The sequence below is a fragment of the Vipera ursinii genome, assembly GCF_947247035.1.
Source record: "Vipera ursinii genome assembly, chromosome: 1".
Lineage (NCBI taxonomy): Eukaryota > Metazoa > Chordata > Lepidosauria > Squamata > Viperidae > Vipera > Vipera ursinii.
In genome coordinates, this window is record NC_139512.1 from 203101823 (window position 1) to 203123560 (window position 21738).

Consider the following 21738-nt stretch of genomic DNA (forward strand, 5'->3'; position numbering starts at 1 on the left):
TTGTATAATTTGCATTTGCATTCATTTACAAATAGAATATGTTGTTAAAATGTATTGGTGTTGAAATAATTAGTGCACACATATACCTATAACCAGTTTATTGCATTTGGCAATTGTACTAAAAAAATCTTATTGTCAACCAATATAATTCATTTAATTTGAAATCAAGTGAAAAATTATTATTATTATTTAATCTCTTTTAATTTATTTTAACGTTTGTATTGACTGTTTTTTAAATTTAATTTAATAATAAACTAAACTAAATGCCCTGTAAACCACCCTGAGTCCTTCGGGAAAGGGCGGTATATAAATCTAAATAAAATAAAATAAATTAATTAATTATTTTATTAAAACAAATTAATGGCAATTCTTTTATAAGAAGTTGCCTCAAACAAAATGAGTTTGACATGCCTGCTCTAGATAGTTTATTTATTTATTATTTTATTTTATTTATTTATTTTATTTATTTGATTTATATACCGCCCTTCTTCCGAAGGACTCAGGGCGGTGTACAGGGCAATAAAAATAAGAATACAGGATACAAGATTTAAAGTTAAATGATTGTGCCCAATGTAGTAAGTTAGTTAAAAATAATGTTAAAACCCCAAACCCATCAGACCAGGCCGGCTTGTTCGAATAGATAAGTTTTTAGATCACGCCGGAAGGAGCGAAGGTCGGGGGCCATCCGTAGTTCAGCCGGTAAGCGGTTCCAAAGGACTGGTGCGCCCACCGAGAATGCTCTCCCCCTGGGGGTCACCAGTCGACATTCTCTGACCGGTGGTACCCTGAGGAGGCCCTCTCTGTGGCAGCGGCAGTAGGTGCTCCCGTAGGTAATCCGGACCCATGCCATGTAGGGCTTTATATGTCATCACCAGCACCTTGAATCTCACCCGGAAGGCAACTGGAAGCCAATGCAGCTCACGGAGCAGAGGTGTAACATGGGAGTATCGGGAGACCCCCCAAAAGAACTCGCACGGCTGCATTCTGTACCAGCTGAAGCTTCTGAGTGGTCCTCAAGGGCAGCCCCATGTAGAGAGCATTGCAGTAGTCTAAACGAGAGGTCACAAGTGCATGAGTGACTGTACGCAAGGCATCCAGGTCCAGATAGGGTCGCAACTGACACACCAGACGAACCTGGGCGAAGGCCCCTCTAGTCACAGCTCCTACATGATCTTCTAAGGAGAGCTGTGAATCTAAGAGGAGCCTTATCTACGGGGGGTAGTAACTCACCCCCAATAGTAAGAGATGGGATAATCTGAATTTCCTGAGATGCCGGTATGTACAGCCACTCAGTCTTGTCAGGGTTGAGTTGAAGCCTGTTCCTCCCCATCCAGACCCGGACCGCTTCCAGGCAACGGGACATCACGTCGAGGGCATCACTGGGGTGGTTTCAGGTCGAGACGAAAAGCTGGGTATCATCAGCATACTGATGATACCCTACTCCAAAACCACGGATGATCTCACCTAGCGGCTTCATATAGATGTTAAACAGGAGAGGTGAGAGGACCGACCCCTGAGGAACTCCATGAACGAGAGGTCTTGGGGTCGATCTCTGCCCACCCGCCAACACCGACTGTGAACGTTCCAGAAGGTAGGAGGAGAACCACTGAAAAACAGTGCCTCCCACTCCCAACCTCCTGAGACGCCGCAGTAAGATACCATGGTCGATGGTATCAAAAGCCGCTGAGAGGTCTAATAGGACTAGGACAGAGGAACAACCCCTGTCCCGAGCTCGCCAGAGATCATTCATCAGAGTGACCAATGCCGTCTCCATGCTGTGTCCGGGCCTGAAACCCGATTGGTACGGGTCTAGATAATCAGCATCTTCCAGGAACAGAGGAAGTTGATGCGCCACTACGCTCTCAACAACCTTCGCAAGAAAGCGAAGGTTGGAGACCGGGCGAAAGTTGTTTAAAACATCTGGGTCCAGGACAGGCTTTTTAAGGAGAGGTCTCACCACCGCTTCTTTCAAGGCGGCGGGAAAACTGCCCTCTTTCAATGAAGCAGTTATCACTGCATGGATCCAGCCTCGTGTCCCATCCCGAGCCGCATAAACCAGCCAGGAGGGGCACGGGTCCAATAAGGACGTAGTGGAGCTCAGTTTCCCCATGATCTTGTCTACCTCGTCCAGAGTAACAGGATCGAACTCTTCCCAGATAAGATCAACAAGACTGTCCATGTTCTCATCGTCAGATTCTGCCCAGTCGGAATCCAAACCGGTCCAGATCCGAGCGATTTTGTCCAGCAATGTTGGCTAAATTCCTCGGCACGACCCTGTAAGGGATCCTCCCTCACCTCTTGATTAAGGAGGGAGCGGGTCACCCTAAACAGGGTGGTCGGGCAATTATCTGCGGACGCGATAAGGGTAGCAAAGTAATTAGACCTTGCCCTCCTCAACGCCGCGAGATAAGACCTCGTAAAGGACCTTAGTCGCGATCAGTCGGATTCGGATCGGCTGGATCTCCAACAGCTCTCTAGGCCCCGTCTCCAACGTTTCATCTCCCGGAGCTCCGTAGAAAACCATGGAGCCCACTGGGATCTGCACCGGGTCAGGGGCCGCATGGGTACAACTCGGTCGAGTGCTTCTGTGGCTGCCTTTTCCCAGGTTTCCACCATGGCATCGGCCGAGCTATGAATGAATGCTCCAAAATAAATTCTAGACCAGGCCTGTACATGCAGCCTACCAAGCACCCTTGGACAGAGCACAGACTTTTTAAAAAAAATAATAATAAAATCACCACCACTGCCCTGAAAGTCATGTTGCCTAGTGCCTCCATGACTTACCATGACCACGAACTCCAACACTATAGATGCTCCTCTAGCCACAAAATCATTGATTAGCCCACCAGCATTCCTTTGCAGACCACAAAGATTTTTAATATATCAGTGTGGGCCTTTCCCTTCTACAAGTTGCACAGACCTCTTCTAGATTTCCTTTTGTCTTTCCGAGTTAACTCCTTGGTCTGTCATTGAGCAAGAATTGACTTTGTAGGGAAGCATATTATCATTTGATCTACATTTAACATATGTTCTACCTTTATTTACCGATTATATAATATTTGTATGCAATCCACGTGGCAAGGTTTGGGGCAACTTACAATATTTTTAAAATCATAAGATTAAAACATAAAAGCAGGGCTTTTTTCTCATAGAACGCTCAGAATGGCGTTCCAGCACCCTTTTTTGCACACACACACAAAAAGCTTTTGCACAAGCTATGCTACTCCCTCTATTGGCTTTCAAAAGCCTATTGGCTTTCGAAAGCCAATAGGAATTGCTGCTGAGCATGCCAAAAGACCTGGCCGGCAAACATTGCACCGGCAAGTTGTCTGCAGCGAAGGCGAGTTGGCAGGAACTTTGCATCCCTCCCTGCTGCCCAACTATACCATCTCAACTAGGTAAGTAAGAGAGGACAAGGAGTGGGAGGTGGGTTCTGCGGAGTCCATGTGCACTCCTTCCTTGTGCTCACCTGTGTCAGCCAGGCTGGTGGCCTACCTGGTGCTGGACTTGTGCCACCGTCGCCTTGCCCTGTGTGCCTAAGTGGCCACCCTGCATCACCTGGCCCGCACTGCCTCCACCATCTGCCCCACGCAGCCCCGCCATATAGAGTGGGCCCTGCTGCTCCCACAGCACCAGCTGCACCACCAACACCCCTCGCACCTGTGACCACAGCAGCACCGCCCCCCCACCTCCTGTGCCTGTCAAGATGAGAGTTCTGGCACCTTTTTTTTTAAGAAAAAAAGCACTGGTACTAAATATGTATCTTTTACTTAAAATCATTAGTATCCTAGTAAATAACACTTGATGTTATACCTCTCTGGCTTTATATGTTTGATTCCATCTGGGACACAAAACTACTCAACCAAAAAGCAATCTAAATTACACTGAAGCATTCTTGCTGGAACATCTTACAAAGGAGATTTGTTAAGCTTTCACATGTAGACTTGGTATGGATAGGATAAGGTTAAGACACTGCTTAAGAATCAATTCAAATTAAAAAAAAATCAGAATATACCTCTTTACAAGTCCCTGTTATATTTTTTCCTGTGAAAGCATACATTATACAAAAGGGGTATGTGCTTCAAATATATTTCAAAAATATATGTCCTTCAACTCTCAACCCACTAAATTAAAAATAAATGAACAAAACAAATCAGCACAAGACATTTCCCATAAATAAATAAATTTATTATGTTGTAAGAGATGAAGGAACCACAGAAACTTAAAATTCTACATGAAATAATATCTTTGTTGACTAGTCAAGAAAGCTAAATAAATAAATATGTACTTACTGGGTATTTTTCTAGTGGCTCCATCAGCAAAGCATCTCCAAATATTAATCTACAATATTCTGCCATTTTTGCCTGCTGTTTAGGGCTAAATGTGGAAGAAATTGTGAAATTAAATAAAGCTTTTTTATAATGCTAGAAACACTAATAATGGAGGATATATCTTTTAACTAGATGAAGAGATGTAATTTTCCGATCCTATCATCCTAAATTGTACTCAGTGATCTAAAGTCATTATGCTATTAATTCGACTTCAGCAATAGCTTTCTTGCCATATTTTTACAACAATCAGCACAATAAAGATTCTCATTTGTAGTTTGTCATTAATAGAGATAAAAGGAAAAAATGAAATTGCCTCATATACATACAAGAAACAGGTGTGATTAAGAGAATACAGAAAATTATTTTGACATCTACCTACTCTTAAAATATTTATATCGATCTACTTCCAATAGAAGAGAATATATGTAATGGGGTTGAACTGCTGAGTCCTTTGGGCTCTCTGAACGTGGTTGTTTGCTTGTAGACATTTCATTACCGAGTTAAATAACACTGTCAGTGTAAGTGTGTATGCGGTTTGTGCTGTGCTTTCTCCCTTATTCTCACTCATTCTCACATTAAGATCCATTTCCTTTTTCTGTGGATGTGACCCATGTCCTTCCTTCCTTCCTTCCTTCCTTCCTTCCTTCCTTCCTTCCTTCCTTCCTTCCTTCCTTCCTTCCTTTTCCTGTCACTTTCCCCATTTACTTTCCTTGTAAGAAGCTTGCAGGGAGAAAGTCAGCAGAAAGTTAAGTGACTGCTGCTAGCTGGGGGAGAGAGCAAGGTTGTGTGTGAGGGTGAGGAATAGTAAATGCGCGAGAGGTATCGCATAGGTTGGGAAGGTTGTGCAGGTGTGTGCCTAAGATACCACATGAGTCAGAGAGCACACATGGGTGGGTGGCAGAGAAGGCTTCCCCTTCACTTCCTTTCTTTTCCCTTCTCAACAGGCAGATAAGTGGCTGCTGCTGGGTTGGGAAGGAAGTGAGGGATTGTGAAACTGGCTGGGAAATTGTCACAAGACTTTAAAAATGAAGATCATGTGACCGCAGTAGCTGTGCAGACTGCAGTGACTGCACAGCAATAACTGGCAGCACTAAAGCAATCACAATGTTCTCAAATTTCATGCCCTTGAAAGTCATAGTTTCTGGATTTTGGACATATTCTGTAAGTTAGCCCATTTGAGGTACTGTGATTTAAAACCCACTGCCCTACCATGCATCATTTCACCCAATAAAAGATTGTAGTTTTAATAATATATAGATTTACAGTTACCCCTAAAGCTCTGAAAAAGCTAATAACTTAAGTTTAACTGGGGTATCTCCCTTCACAAGTAAATGCCTGAGAGGATAAGAAACATTCATTAAAAAAGAGCTGCACCACATTTTAACAGGTTTGTTTTTACCTGCAGCAAAAATCTACAACACTCAAATATTATTGGTGATTCTTACTGGAAGTTGGCATTCTATTCTGTTGCCAGCACTGGGAAACCAAATTCTTCCTTCTCCCTTTGGCAAATTTGATTCCGCCCCCCAATACATTAAGCAATTTGCTACTGCACTTTCATGCTGCTCAGTTCCAAAATGATTTTGAGCATCTTACAAACAGTACAGAGAAGAAAGAATTAAATGGGGGGAAATAGGCCCATGCTAAAAACCATGCCAACTGACATGCAGAGAAACTGCTAGCAGCAACAATCACCTACTATAAGGGTGGGACTCCCCAAAGACTTTCTAGAAAGTTGGTGCTTGGCACATATGAAGGGGAGAAAGCAAAAAAACCAAAAAAAACCCCCAACCCCTTTTGCTTCATGAGTAGAAATCAATATAGGAAACTGGACATAGCTGACTGAAAACATTTCTACAAAATTTTAAATTACTTACGAATCCACATGATTCTCAAAAGACAAGAGTATAGGGAAAGGAGATGTCTTAAATGCACATTCAGCAATAGCTTCTATGACCTCCTAGAAAGGGAGAAACAAAGAACACATTTTCCCTTGAGAAAAGAAATGATTTAACAGGCAAGCACAAAAAGTTTTCATAGTTCCTCTGACCCACACTCAAGATTTTTTTAATTCTTAAAAGAACAAGGCAGTTCCAGCACCATTAAGTTTATCTCAGTGTGACTGGCCTTCTAATCTTCAAGCCCAGTAAAATGCTGTTGGCGTGTGGGAGAATAAACAGTAGTTTGTATTTAAAAATGTGTGTCCACAGGGCTCACAGCAGTTTTCCTAAAGCTTCACTTTTAGAGATTCTTTTGTGTAATAAAATAGTTATGTATTGCCAGGTAACCTTTATTGTATTTAGAGAAAGACTTCTTTTCAAATCTTTTAATTGCCACTCTTTAGACGTATGTCTGAGTTGAATAAAGCCTCGAGTATCTGACGGAACAAAAGAAAAGTAATGCATGTTAAACTGCAAGTTGTTCCATTTTGGCTTAGCATACTGCATAAACCCATACACTATAGTTGGTAGTATATGTATGAATCTACTTAGTGGTGTACTAAGTGTGCCAGGACAACAACAAAATCTGGTGTGTAACACAAGGGGGATCTTTTTAAGATACTTCTAACCCTGATTAGTTTTTGTTTATTCCAACCTGAAGCCATTCTTACCACCCACAGCAGCCAGAAACATGCTTGAAAAATTTATAGGCTGGGCCATGTTAGTTAATCTGACATAACCTCACACAGTGATTTTACTTAATCTGCTATGTGATGCTTAAATATTTTTTTTTGGGGGGAAGGCTTTTCAATTACTAAGAATCCTCCCTGCCACCCCTCCCCCACACATGGATTTATTTGCTGAGGGAACAAATAGAATGTGTGAAAAACCAGTAGGATTTAGCTGAAATGGAGACTGCTTCTGTAGAAAATGATTTAGGTTAAGGTTGCCTTGTCTTTTTACAAATTTACTTTGCCTGTGGTTTTTTTAAAAAATGTTTCATCTAAGTGGCTTAAACTATTCCTATAAAAAAAACTGCTTTCTCTTTCCCAAGGTATGGCTTAAAACTTTGATGCAGGACTGCAGCTTGATATAAAGTTATAGGACTATTGATATAACCACTGAAGTACACATTTTCTTACATAGTGATAATTGTAATGAAAAATTATACAGCTCAGCAAAGATATGAAGATTTACACGTTCGCCATGTTTACCTTACCATGGCTTTTAAAATTAGTTACAAATTGCCTTGGCTAAAAGGCAGCCTAGACATCTACCTATTCAGTTAATAAAAATATATCATATAATTCAACATAATTACACAGGATAAGAAAACATGATGAAGCTTGCTTTATTAATTGTATTCAGATAATTACTTATCCACTAACTGCCTAAGAGGAGAGAACAGAGGTGGTTTTTAATTTACCCTAGATAATTTTTTAAGGAAAAAGGGGTGCATGTATGTATATACACATTCTATAAGCAGAAATTCTGTTCCTCCAGGTCACAGACACTGAAGCAACACAACATTTCACAAAACAACAAAAAGTTTGGCTTTCATTTCTCATCTGATATTATTTGTCTGAAGAGCTTTTAATTGGTGACTGCTGCTAATTCTTTTTACCCAATTCAGTAATTTTAACAAATGCACTAAAAATTTAAGCTAAAATGCCTTCATTATAATTTTGCCGTGCAATGTAAAGAGAATGTATACATATAACAAGGAAAATCAATAGCATGTAAATTTTGCAGCAGATGCTTTTAACATAGCTAACCATCAGTTAAGAAAGAGCAAATAGGATGTAAAAGGCTTCTACTAATTGTGAGGCTTCTATGAACCTTTCTGGAACAGCTAAAGTACACAATATTCACCTTTTTACTGAAAAATGGATTAAACAAGCTAATCTAGATCTAACACAAATCTGTTTTACAAAGAAAGGTTCAGGGGGTAACATGTTCATTATCAAGTGCTACAGTTATGAAATCAAAAAAAGAATTAAAAAAAAATCAAATTACATAACTCAAATTTTGCACTAGGTTTGTGCCTCTGCACATGTCATATCTACTTGTCAGAAAAATGAGCAAGCTATAAAAATAAAAGCAAGCTATTACATGGGCCACCAAGAAAAGGGCTGATTAATGGCTCTGACGTCAGACACTGGTACCTCAAAATTGTTTCCCCTGCCTGCTAACAGATTACTTCTCTTTTAGTTTGCTCCTACTGAATCAGGAAATGTCAAGATGAATAGCAAAGTGGCAGCATTATGTTGAAAGAGACATTCATGTATGCGGTATTACAGGCACAATAAGTCTAAGTCAAAATATCCTGACATTCTTCATCATTTCCAGTGAAAGAAGTCAAATTAAAAAAATAATAATTAGAGAGGAACAAAATCTCCGATTCATGTGTGGGATGTGCACGACTCTCTAACACTAGCATTTTCAGAAGCATTCTGAGATTAAAATATATGTTTTAAAATGGCCAATTACTAAATTAAAACACCCTCTTTCTTGATTATACAATGCCAAGAAAAAAGCTTACATAACAATTGCATCCAAGGAATGCTTGGTTTCTAGATGCCACTTTTCTGACTTTTGTTTCATTTCTACATGTGGATGGCAGGCGAAAGAGATTTCTGTTGAAGGAAAACTGCTCGGTAAAGCAAGGAATCCATCCAAGCTTCGACAGGGGGCATTGCTCTGCTGGGCCTCACTTCTTTGTCTATTTCACTGGAAAGCTCAAAGATGAGGTGGCTCCACACACTGGAGCAGCAGTAGTGCAGACGTGTAACATACATGGCAGAAAATGTCCTTCCCATCAAGTTCCCCTTTTTTTATTATTTGCATATTCCACAAACCTTTGGCAGGATTGCAAGGAATAACAAACAAAACCAACCACAATTAATTTAACAATAATCCAAGCAACACAGTGACCATCAGCCAATTCACAAATCTAGCACTAATGCGGAACAAATAAGAAGTTACAGCTGTTTCAGTAGAAAATTAAAAAAAGGCGGTAACTTCATGAAAAGAGTGTTCTGAATCTGGGCATGTTGTAACTATTCACCACTCACTTGATCATAGAAAAATGAAGTACAGGTTTCTGTTACTATTTGTTACTGTGTATATTTATACACAGTCTGTTTTGGCAGTCAGAAATCCAAATCCATTAATAGCAGACAATCATCATAAACAATATATGCAATTAATGAGATGGTAATATAAAAGTTAGGAGCAAAACATTGCTTCCTCAGATGTTGAAATTGGATATGGTAATCAACTTGGGACTTACGATTTAGCACTGAATTATTTAAATAAGTAATGTCAATTATATTCTTCTGGTTGAGGCTGTCTCATATTTAAGTTTGTGTATAGTCTGTGCATACAGGTTTTCCCATGTGTCTAGTTGATGACTGGCTCAGATGGTACATCTATTATAATGATGGACAAATCACTTCCTTCAGATCACTAGCAACTCTTTTCTAATTTTCTGCCAAGAATGCTGATTGTTCCAAAAATGTGTGCACAAGTGAATATTTAAATCCTACCACTCACACACGATTCATATCCAATAATACACCGCAGAGCTTGCAAGCACTATTCTTTTATGTCATAAGGACTGTCCTTCCTGCTGTTTCTTAAAGGCAGTTTTCTCCCTGAGAAAAACAAATATGCTTATGTGATCCAGGTCTATAATAGGAAGCTTCAGTATAGTTTACATGAGTCATTTGAATCATTTAGGCATATAGGCTGATGCTACATAACCTTGGCTTTGCCAATAATATCTGATGGAAGTCATGTTTATTCAGGGTTATATCTCATAACGCTATTGTGATTTCTTGCTTAACAAAGGTAATTGGGACTGGGATTTCCATTGCTAAGGGGTGTGGCTGTAAACCAATGCAGTTGGAACTGCATTGCTTAGTGATAGCAATCCCCAAAATTCTCACTGCTGTTGTTAAGTCAAATTCCCTGGTAGTTAAGGAAGAACTTCACATGGCTACAACTTGTGACTTCCTTCTGGCTTCCCACAAAGTCAATGGGAAAACTGCCGAGAATTTGCAAGTCCCGGGCAGCTCACAAAGTGGGCTGGATGGTGGGTATGTACTGTACTCAGGAGGAGATGCTAAGACATCACCTGACTACATGAAGGTTGGGGAAGAGTTGCTGCAGTATCACTGCTGGGCAGGGGGTGCTATGGGAGAATAAGTGGTGGGAACAGCTTGCACCCTTCTCTGTAGGCTTCCCTGCAGACTTTGCTTCTGGAAAACCAGCAGGAAAGGTTGCAAATGTTGATCTGCAGGATAATGCAACCATCAAAATCGTGAGTTGGTTGTCACGTGCCCAATTCAGAATGATGTGACTACAGGGTTGGTGCAATGGCCAGAACTTTGAGGACTGATTATTAGTATCACTCATGTAGCATCATTGCAACTGCTGCTTTCAATTTAAAGGTTGCAAAAATAAAATCTAAATCTTTTGTTTGTAAAATTACTATATTTGTCTTCCAACAATCAAGTTAAAAATAATGTATTATATATTATAATATATTATATATGATTATTATATATTATATATTTTTATTTTCAATAATAAAAATGCATGCTTCTAGGATCCAGGACTACTTGTTTTATTATTTTAAAAACTGTTTGTTTCTCTCACTACCGTACCTTTTACTATATGTATATAAGTATGCATATACATATACTGGAAATAGTATTATTTAGAATGAATGATAAAAACCTTAGAGTGGTAATACAGTAAAAAGAAAATTAATTAAATCACCAAAAATGAGGTGAAACAAGACAAAATTTAGATGAACTATAGCACAGCAAAACTGCAATCCTAAAAAGGCCAGAGGTAAATCTTACTGAATTGTATGGAATATAGTCCCTACTTAAGCATGTACAGATTGGAACTAGAATGTTTCATTATAATCAAAGGTTACCATGTAAGAGAGTTACTCTTGTATTCTATAATAGCATGATAAGAAAAAGGTTGATTAATAATAAAATAATTTGCATGGCCCTAATAATTACATTTTGGGTGAAGAAGGAGAGCGCAAAAGTTGGCTTGAAACTTAACATTAAGAAAACCAAGATCATGGCATCCGGCCCTCTCAATTCATGGCAAATAGATGGGGAAGAAATGGAGGTAGTGATAGATTTTATTTTCCTGGGCTCCAAGATCACCGCAGATGGGGACTGCAGCCAAGAAATTAAAAGACGCTTGCTCCTGGGGAGGAAAGCCATGGCAAATCTAGACAGCACACTAATAAGCAGAGACATCACCCTGTCAACAGAAGTGCGTATAGTCAAGGCTGCGGTCTTCCCAGTTGCAATGTATGGCAGTGAAAGTTGGACCATAAGAAAGGCTGAGCGCCAAAGAATTGAGGCCTTTGAACTCTGGTGCTGGAGAAGACTCCTGCGAGTCCCTTGGACTGCAAGGCGATCAAACCGGTCAGTCCTAGAGGAGATCAACCCTGATTGCTTTTTAGAAGGCCAGATCCTGAAGCTAAAACTCAAATACTTTGGCCACCTAATGAGAAGGAAGGACTCACTGGAGAAGAGCCTAATGCTGGGAAAGGTTGAGGACAAGAGAAGAAGGGGACAACAGAGAATGAGGTGGCTGGATGGAGTCACTGAAGCAGTAGGCGTGAGCTTAAATGGACTCCAGAAGATGGTAGAGGACAGGAAGGCCTGGAGGAACGTTGTCCATAGGGTCACGATGGGTCGGACACGACTTCGCAACTAACAACAACAACATTATATATATTTATTTATATGTATATTCAGGATCAAAAGGTTTGTCTATATATTTTTCAAGCTTAAATTAATCATTCGAGGTAAAATATATGTTACTTGATAAAATTACATTGTATGACCTATTACATGGGATAGAAGGCTCCTAGCTCTATTCAGCAGAAATAATAACAAATAACATCTACAAGATATACCATTATTATCCCAGGTATATAGGAATGGGTGATGAGGACACAAAATCATTACTAATTGGCAGTGGTGGGATTCAAATATGTGAAAAACTAGTTCTCTGTGTGGATGCCGCTTCCGGACGTCCATTCTGGACCTCGGCAACAAAAAATTAGCTACCGGTTCTGCCGAACTGTTGCAAACCACCTGAATCCCACCACTGCTTATTGGTAGATAGCAGAAAAGAATGGAGAGAAGGGCACATTTTTATAGACAGTTACCAACTGTGCTGAAGAAAAAAGGATGAAGAATTATAGATAGCAGTTAGTAAAGGGGTAAAAGGGATTTCAAACACGATGTCCTGAATTCTGAGGCATTGTCTGAAGATATTGTACCTTCAAAGTATATTTTCTGTTATTAATCAAAAAACCATTGCTATGTAAAATCTGCAAGCTAAATCATCTCATGAATTACATACAGATAGACAGGGGTGTTTGTGTGTGTGTGTGTGTGTGTGTGTGTGTGTGAGAGAGAGAGAGAGAGAGAGAGAGAGAGAGAGAAAGAGAGAGAGAGAAAGAGAGAAAGAGAAAGAGAGAGAGCACAGTTTTGATTTTTGGATAGATTCAATATTAATGATACCATACACACACATACAAAGCGGTCTCTCTCTCTCTCTCTCTCTCTCTCTCTCTCTCTGTGTGTGTGTGTGTGTGTGTGTGTGTAAAAGGTCAACTGAAGGAAAGAAGATCAACTGAAATTACAACAAAGGAAGTCTGTCAAGCAGCGATAATATACATCATGGGATAATTAGCCATATGTTTTCCTGTAACTGCCTCTACCTCATTGCTTTAAATTATAAAAAACTGAAGATTAAAATATTTTGCTTTTCAAGGAATATCTAGCTTCAGTTAACACCATCGCGTAATGATACCAGGATACTTTTGCAAAGACTGAGACGGGGGAAAAAAGTCATCCAAAATACACCAAGAATACCTGAAATCTGCCCTATTTTGTTACTGATATGAAATCAAACTTATTTTACTGTACTCCCAATACCATAATTCATGTTTTACTTTCCTCATGCCCCTGAATAAATGTGTTTTTTTAACATACACAGAAAGATGACATGCACACAAATGACCTCAGTAACACATCTGCAGATATAGGCAACTGTGATGATCATTGTTATCTCCCTTAGTAAATAACTTTTAAACTATTCTGCTGCTATGTCTGTCTGGGGAATAGTGCCAGGCTGAATAAAATCTTAAAAATGCCCAGACATCATGACCTTTTTCAAAACTAGCCTAAACAGTCCATCTTTGCCTATATATTCATGTTTTTTTTAAAATCCCATTTATATCCCACCCTTCTCCGAAGACTCAGGGCAGCTTACAATCTAAAGCACAAATCAATGTGCTTAGCAATATTACCAGTTTTGTGAGAATTGTATACCTGTCATTGAATTGAATCGTGCCTTTTCTGGATTGAAAATATTGTTTTTCATCTCCTTAAAAATGCTGACGCCAAATAAGTTTTGTAAACAGTTTATTAACTAAATGTTTCAGCTGAAATAGCTACTTCTGTTTGTACCAATACTAGTTAATTAAAACTGGCATTCTACAGCAACCTCAAACTCCCATTTATCATTCTATCCAATACTGGGCAGTAATTTATTTTTTTTCATTTTGGGATCTATCCCTCTCCAAGAAGAACTGGGGATCCTATGCAACAAAACAGAGAATTCATCAGATTCACACCTAGCAATACATTATGCTGTAAACTTCTGTGTACATGCATTTTATGTCTCCTGGAAGTGTATGAAAGGGAAATTTTTATTGCATCATAAGAATCATGCATTTCATTATAAAAGAGTTAATTTGATCAACATTTAGATTTATTTATAGTTATTTGCAAGTATGGAGACATAAGCTATTCTACATGCATGTAGACAATTGAGTGTGATATAAAAATGCTTTATTTAACAAAGATAGGCTTAAAGTCCTTGGAGTTGAGTTAGATGCCGGGTGTCGTCATGGATGCATGCATGCAATTTTCTCAACAAAAATACGAAAGGAGTTTTCCACTGCTGCTTTCAGGGATTGCTTTACTTCTTATTCTGGTCTATAATCCCTGAAGATTTCAAAATTTACACCATTACAGCACTGCCAGATGATCTGCAAAAGTTCCTTTCACTACTTAAAAAGTGATAATTATTTTTTTTTCCAAATGAGTACAAGGATGGTCTGGTCTCACTCAGAAACCAGCGAGTTAGTTAGCATCTTATACAGATAATCATTTCTTAATGTTAAGTATAATGGAGCAAAATATTAAGAATATAGAATATAATTAAGATAATCATTCTTTTATCTTTGTGTCATTTTCTGCAAGCTTATATACAACCTCATTATTATAAAAGTTAAATAATGCACATTGGCTGGGCAACACTCCAGAAATAATTTGGGGAAAAAAATGCTTTGAGTGCATAGGAGTGTGAATACAGCAACAGTCTACATTTTGAAAGCAGTCCATTTGTACTGGAGTCACACAGCCTCTTATGAAATGGCCTGATAATTGAAATCCCCGCTTTTTTTAAAAAAAACCTTTCTCTATTGAATTGAATTTCTAACCTAGGCATTATTTGTTTTTCTGGAGACATTCTATAGTCACCTGTAGGCATTTTATATGTGCATAAATATTCTATTTTGTACTATCTTTTTACATTAAAACACCAGGGAAATGTACCTTAAAGGATATTTCCGTTGTCATGGTGAATCCATGTGTAATGACCGGCTCCTCTTCAGCAGTTCGGCCTTTCCAGCAGTCCAGCTCAACACAGCGGCAACCAGACAACAGCACTTGACGATACATCTCTACAGAAGAGTTGCCGGCTAGCTGTCCAGCTGCAAACAAAGAAGATGACCCTGAATCAAGATACTCCATTCTGGACTAATGGACCTAAAGCATATTGTCTTGAAAGTGTAGAAGTCTGCACCATCTATTTTTCCCAGTGCCAAAAGACAAAAGTGATAAATGGATAAACTTAAACACACTCTTACAGGGAGCAGAGATAGAAAATGACAAAAGGGGCAAAAAAAAAATGGAAAGATAATTAATATTCTAATTGTTTTAAATGTTTCTATTTTTTTAAGATGCTCAAGAACATATTTCATTATACATTTTGGTGGCCTAGTAAGAAACACTGCAGAACTATACATAGTAAAGAAAAAAGCATGAAAGCCTCTTTGTGTTATTTAATGGCATAGCACATCTAATTTCCGAAAAGATGCAGTCATGCCACTTAAAGGCAAGGTGGCTGTTAACAGAATAATCTCTTTTTAAAAAATGGTTGTCAAGTATACATAGTTTAGAAAAAGCTGCAATCCCTTGTAACTCATCACAGAAGTTAATCAGGCCTTCAAATCGTTCCTCATCCCCTGGAATTTTATATGCAACTATGTAAACTCTTTTACAATAGCCAATTGAACACCTAAAAGTCCTTTACTTACTCAAAGTGAAGCATCTTCAAATATTAGAGACAGGTTTTGTGGCTTTCTTATTGAACCAATCCCCGTTTAAGGATACTATGTGTCTAACTACTAAACAACTAATTAAATGAAGTTTAGGTCATCCACACATCCACAATGATACACTTAATGAATCTTATCCCTATATATTGTGTTTCTCCAAAAGTAAGACATACCCCTAAAATAAGCCCTAGCTTGATTTTGGGGGGTGAGCCTAATATAAGCCCTACCCAAAAAATAAGCCCTAGTTTTGGGGTGAAGCACACGCCTAAAAATGAGGTGGGGGTGTGGAGCTTACCATTGCAGCCAGGCCTCCCATGGATTGACACTTGCCTCGCTGGAAAGAGCAGCTTCATTCTGCAGCTGAGAATGAAGCTTGGCCTGCATTTCACAGGCAAGGCCTCTGACAGTGAAATGCACACCGGAGCTTCATTCTCAGCTGCAGAATGAAGCTGCTCCTTTGGCCGCAGAAGAAGTGGGCCGGCTGGGGGGGCTGTCAGTGCTGCCACTGTGAGGTGAGTGGAAAAGACACACACACCCCGAAAATAAGACTTGGTGCCTCTTTTGGTGGCAAAAAAAGACCAGGTCTTATTTCCAGGGAAACACAGTTATAAATATTAACTGATACGTATTTATCTTGTATCCTTAGCTTAAACATTGCAAACTTTAGTAAGACAACAAACAACACCTGCAAAACAGCTAAATGTCTAGAATAGCAGCGAATGCTGCTGGCTTTGTGTCCAAAAATAGTGTCAAAGAAAATTTTCATGTTGAGTTGTAACATTCTTGAAAACTACCTCTGAATAGTGAAGAATCAAAGTAAAGTTGCTGAATAATGTTCAGATACCAAGCCTGACACTATGACTATAACCACTTTTCCTTTTTTACAGAACAAAAGGGTCCTCAGGATTTTGCTAAATTATAACCGTATCCACCATCAAGCAGTACAGTGGCCTAGATGTGAAGATGTCTGTCTCCCACTTGGAAGGTTGATAGGCAGCGACAGATCAGGGTGCAAAGAGAAAATATCAGATGTGAAGTCTGCATAGGCGTCAGGAAGGGCATCTGGCCAGTAAATACTCAGCTCCATTCAGTCGTCCTGACTCCATCTTGAACCAAGGGATTACAGAGTTTTAAAAAGAAAAAAAAATAACCATATCTATTATCATTGATAATTCTGGATGGAAGGGCAGAAGCTCTACTTCACTGACAACTTATAGGTGCAAAGTATTTTCCATTTGGTATACAAGATCAATGGGAGATAAATGGCAGGAAAAAAGGCAGATGAGCATCTAAATGTCAACAATGAACCGCTTCAGATTCAATAACAAACTCTTCGGCATTTGTTCCTTAACTTTTTCCTTTGGTCATCCAAACAGACAGAAAGATACTTGGTTAATAGGAGACTAAAGCCTTATCACAGGATAGCAGCTTCTTTATTCATTATCATGTAATGGGAAGAGATTATGTATATTCTTTTCGGCCAAGAATGGGCAGACTCTGAAGCTGAATTGGCTAGACACAAGAGGATGCCTGCTAGCTTGCAGCTGAGATCCAAGGAAATTATTTTTAATTCTTAGAAATGGTAGTATAACGTGGAAACTGAAAAGCACTTATGGGACTAGTTTTGTGCCTCTAGTGCTTGCTTAGCTTTGGAGCCTAAAGAAATCAGCTGATTGTTTTCATCTGTTGAGAGCTATTAGGTGGCACCAGAAAATGAACACAAATGCATCTGTGATATTCACCCACACTGATACACTGAACCATTTCATTACATAGCTTAGCTTTTCACACTTTAAAACATTGCGTCTGTACTAATGAAATTTGGAAACACGTATACAAATGCTTTTACTCCAGCACTGTTGAGAGGAAGAGAGAAAACCAGAATGAAACCTTTAGACAGTGGAAGATAAAACAAACGAAACAAGAGATTAGCAATACTTCTAAGCTTTCCCGGATACTATGATATTAGCAATGTGACTTTTTTGCGTGTGTGTGTGTGTGTGTATTGTGTGGTGGTGGGTGACTGGGAAATCCAGTGTTCCTCAGGGTGGAGGAAGTACCAACCATGCAGTCCTCATCTGCACGGAAGACGCAGTTCTTCTGTGCAGGAAGCAACCAGGAATTACTACCGTTCATCTTTCTGCATTTTCCCCTGTAACTGCTTTGTGCTTTCAGAAAGAACCTTTGGGAAGAAAGCTTACCCCCCCCCCGCCACTTACTCTACATGAATGTTTCCTTCTACTTGGAGGTAAGATATTCTTTCAATCATCTCATACATACCATGCCTTTAAGGTAGAATAGGAGGCGCCAAAGATTGGATGTAGAGGCACCATCTAGCCTGCAGTCTAGAGATCTGCCACTCAAGACATGGAGAATCAATTCTGCAGGATGAGCTCTGCATCACTTTACACAATGGGGACAGGAGTGCAATGACAGAATAAATATGCCATATAAAACCTTTCTCGTGCAGAAAAAAACTAAGGGCTTAAGAAGATCTTCGGGTGAGACTACATTGCCCCTACCACTACCTCTATTTCTCTTGTGAAGCATTTAATCACCTGGGCCTCTCATCTGAAGTAGCAACTTGCGCGGACCTTTATATTCAGCTCAGCAATTATTCAGCTTGAAGAAGCATTTCCTTCAATTCGCAGGCTGTTCAAAACAGTAAAAAGGGAAAAAAAAAGCTTTCCAAGGCTGCTCCATGGCAACAAATCGGTGAAGTTGAGAGAGTATAGCTTTTTAACCTTGCTTTAAAAAAAAATCGAGAGAAACTTTTTTATCTTTATTGTTCAGATGTTTAAAGACCCTGTTAAAGGTGCCACCATTCTAAAAATGACTACTATTGCGGAGGGGGGGAGAAATCAGTCATGAACGAGCCTCTTGACTGAATGGTGTGCAAGGATGGACTCAGTTTTATGTTCTTCAAGCAAATATTAGCAATGCAAATATTTCAGCTCCCATTCATGGACATTCACAGCCAGTGTCCGTGAAACCAGATGGCAATAAGCTAGGTTGCTTTTGATAATCCTCATTCACACTGCCAAAGCATATACTGATTTCAAAGCAATCCAGGCCTAAAAATAGACTGCTGCCTACTATTCGCGAAGACCCATACTGTCTTAAGACACCATTCCATATCTGAGGAAATCTTCAGCAATGAATAAAACTGAAAAAGGCATCAGTTCTTTCAGAAGGAAGGAATGTCTCGTGGTAATTTGTTACTGAAGTGGCATAAAACTTTAAAAGTGAGGCAGTAATAAAAAAAAGAGAGATATAAAGCCACCATCACGTATGAAAACTTGAAAATGTCAAAATAAAAGTTAATAGAATCAAACAGTTAAGACTAAATTTAGATCTAGAGATAATTTAGCAAGGAGTTAATGTGGACAATATTTAGTGACTTATACGGTATTTTTTATCAGCTCGGGTAAAGGTGAATGAACGAGTTACATGAGCAAAAGTTACAATGGTTTTTGTAGTCTCATCTAATGGTGTTCAAGAACACAATATCACTAAAATGTAACCCTACAAAGGCATCAGAATCTTCAGACTTTCTGGACTGGGCCCTCTGCCTGGTACCTACCATGTACCATCTCCTTGACTTACAACAGTTCATTTAGTAAAGTGTTTGAAATTACAGCAGTACCGAAAAAAGTGACTTACGACAGTTTTTCACAATTGTGACCACTGCAGCACCCCCTTGGTCACGTGATCACAATTCGGATGCTTGGCAACTGACTAATATTTATGATGGTTGCAGTGTCCTGGGGGCGATCAGCTATTGCGAACCTCTGGAAAGCAAAGTGAATGGGGAAGCCAGATTCACTTAATTGTACTACTAACTGAACAACTGCAATGATTCACTTAACAACTGTGGCAAGAAAAGTCGTAAAACGGGGCAAAACTCAACAAAACTCTCACTTTGCAACATAAATTTTGGGCTCAATTGTGGCTGTAAGTCAAGGACTACCGGTAAACTAGGGAGCCATACTAAACTCATGAAGCACATTTTCAGGCTTTTCTATAAAGCAAGCGTTCCTGTAGTACCTTCTCCAACCCGGCTATTATAGCTCCAACTGTCTTGGAGAAGTCAGTACATAAAGAACAAGAAAGGTGTCTCTTTCATAGCTTTTAAAAATTTGAGGCCTTCAGCAGTTCTGTCCTGACTGGGCTATCAAATCCTGGATCTCTGGCTAAGGATCTTTATGCTACTAAAACTCTTGTGACGGCCTTTAACTGGATGAAACGTTACCACATAGGGCAACCATTTTTGAACGGAGGGACCTCACACTGGCTAATGTATCCAAAATCTGGGAGCCATGACTCCTGAGGGAATGAAATTTGGGAAAGTTGTGGCTGCTTCAGTACAACTAGCTGCGGCTCCACTGCTAGGCTACTGCTGCAGTCACCTGGCTTTCATTTTTAATGTTCTGCGATAGTTCCCTACCCAGTCTCACAATCCCTCACTCCCTTTTCTCGCCCAGCAGCAGCTACCTACCAGTTTGCTAGGAAGGAAAGGGAAGGGAGGATGGAGGTAGATTTCCAATGATTCCCACAAGGAAACTGAATGGGGAAGCCAGCAAGAAGTTGGAAGTTGTCCTTGCTCCCGCTGCTTTTTTGCCTGCCCTTGGTCATTCTGTTTCTCCTTTTAGCTAAGTAAAATATCTTTAAAACAATGGCCAAACAGGGCCTGGGTTGTCTTGTTTGTAATGGTTACTGGAATCTTACACGATGTTTTGAAGCAATCATAAAACTGACTTTTAACTATAATTTTAATAAATAATTTTATTGCTCCAGGTATATGGTTTTTTGCTGCCCTTGTTTTAGCCGTTATCTAGAGCAGATGAGTGAATTCCAGTGGGTCAGTGCATTGTGTATTTTCATGAATGACAGTGGTTTTCCCCAACACTTGAGAAATCAGGCAGTCACTAGAGTTTCTCTCTAGTGCTAGTGAACACTTTCTTGCATAATGTTGTATCTCACACTATATTCTACTCATTGCCATCAAAGAAACGGGTGCGTTATCAGTTTTCTGATTAAATATCCCACGCCATTAATAACAGGGTGACACAATGCTACAGTCAATTTCAAGATGTGTACATGGCCCATTTTAAGGTATGTGCTTGAAAGTAAAGTAACTGGATGTGACATCCAGAAAAGATCACCATGTTGTTATCACATCTTACACGCTGAGTCAATTTCAAGATGTGTACATGGAAGTAAAGTAACTAGATGTGATATCCAGAAAAGATCATCATACTGTTATCACATATTATATGCTGACATTCAGCACTCATGCTTCCCTAGCAAACCTTGCTATGACAATCCTGAAGTAATTGCAGGAAAAACATGAAAGAAGTTTATCAGCTACAGAAGCTGTATAATGCAACAGCCATGTTTGGCTTTTAAAAAGCATGTATGTACACTGAACTGTAAAATCTTAAAAGAGTGTGCTTTCTTAATCACACAGATAAATGATCATTGTTCTTTAGCTTTTGGCATTGCAATATGAGGTGCTATATAGTCAGTCCTTCATTGTGACAACAGTAATAAAGTAAGCTGATAGCTAGGAGAAATCTATAGCAAAACCAAGTTCCAAATTAAAGGCTGGAGGCTATGTGAGGGAGGTAGGGATTGAAAAACTACTCCCCCTGTTTTTGCCATCTAGATGACAGATCAAGTATAGGATGAAATCTCTTGGAATTATTTTTCTTTTTTTTCTCCTGATCGATGGTAGCCTTGGATTATAAAGAGTATTCTTTTCCTAAATGTAAGTAACCAATATTTAAATAAATAATCAGTGCTCGTACTGCCAAGCATGTTTTCATCAGACTAGTATCAAAGAAAAGGATCAGTGTAAGACAGAGCTTTTCAACCAGTGGTACGAGTACCACCTGTGGTACATTGGCACCTGGCAGGTGGTATGCGACCATCCTAGAAAAGTGGTAGCAGGGGAGGGGAATGAGCTGAATCTGTGGCAGCACCGCACAAGCCCGAGCAAGAGATGGCT

At 39.4% G+C, this 21738-nt stretch overlaps 1 protein-coding gene across 3 annotated transcripts in view; it reads right to left on the reverse strand.

The window, feature by feature from the left end:
* The window catches only part of PLCB1 (phospholipase C beta 1), a 471912-nt gene that overhangs the window by 120167 nt on the left and 330007 nt on the right, over positions 1-21738 (reverse strand). For all 3 annotated transcript variants that reach the window (XM_083362231.1, XM_083362232.1, XM_083362233.1), the window contains exons 11-13: positions 14944-15101; positions 6209-6291; positions 4293-4377 (exon numbers count right to left, since the gene is read on the reverse strand). In XM_083362231.1, the coding sequence (XP_083218357.1) occupies positions 4293-4377; positions 6209-6291; positions 14944-15101 (326 nt within the window). The remainder of the gene's footprint in view (positions 1-4292; positions 4378-6208; positions 6292-14943; positions 15102-21738) is intronic.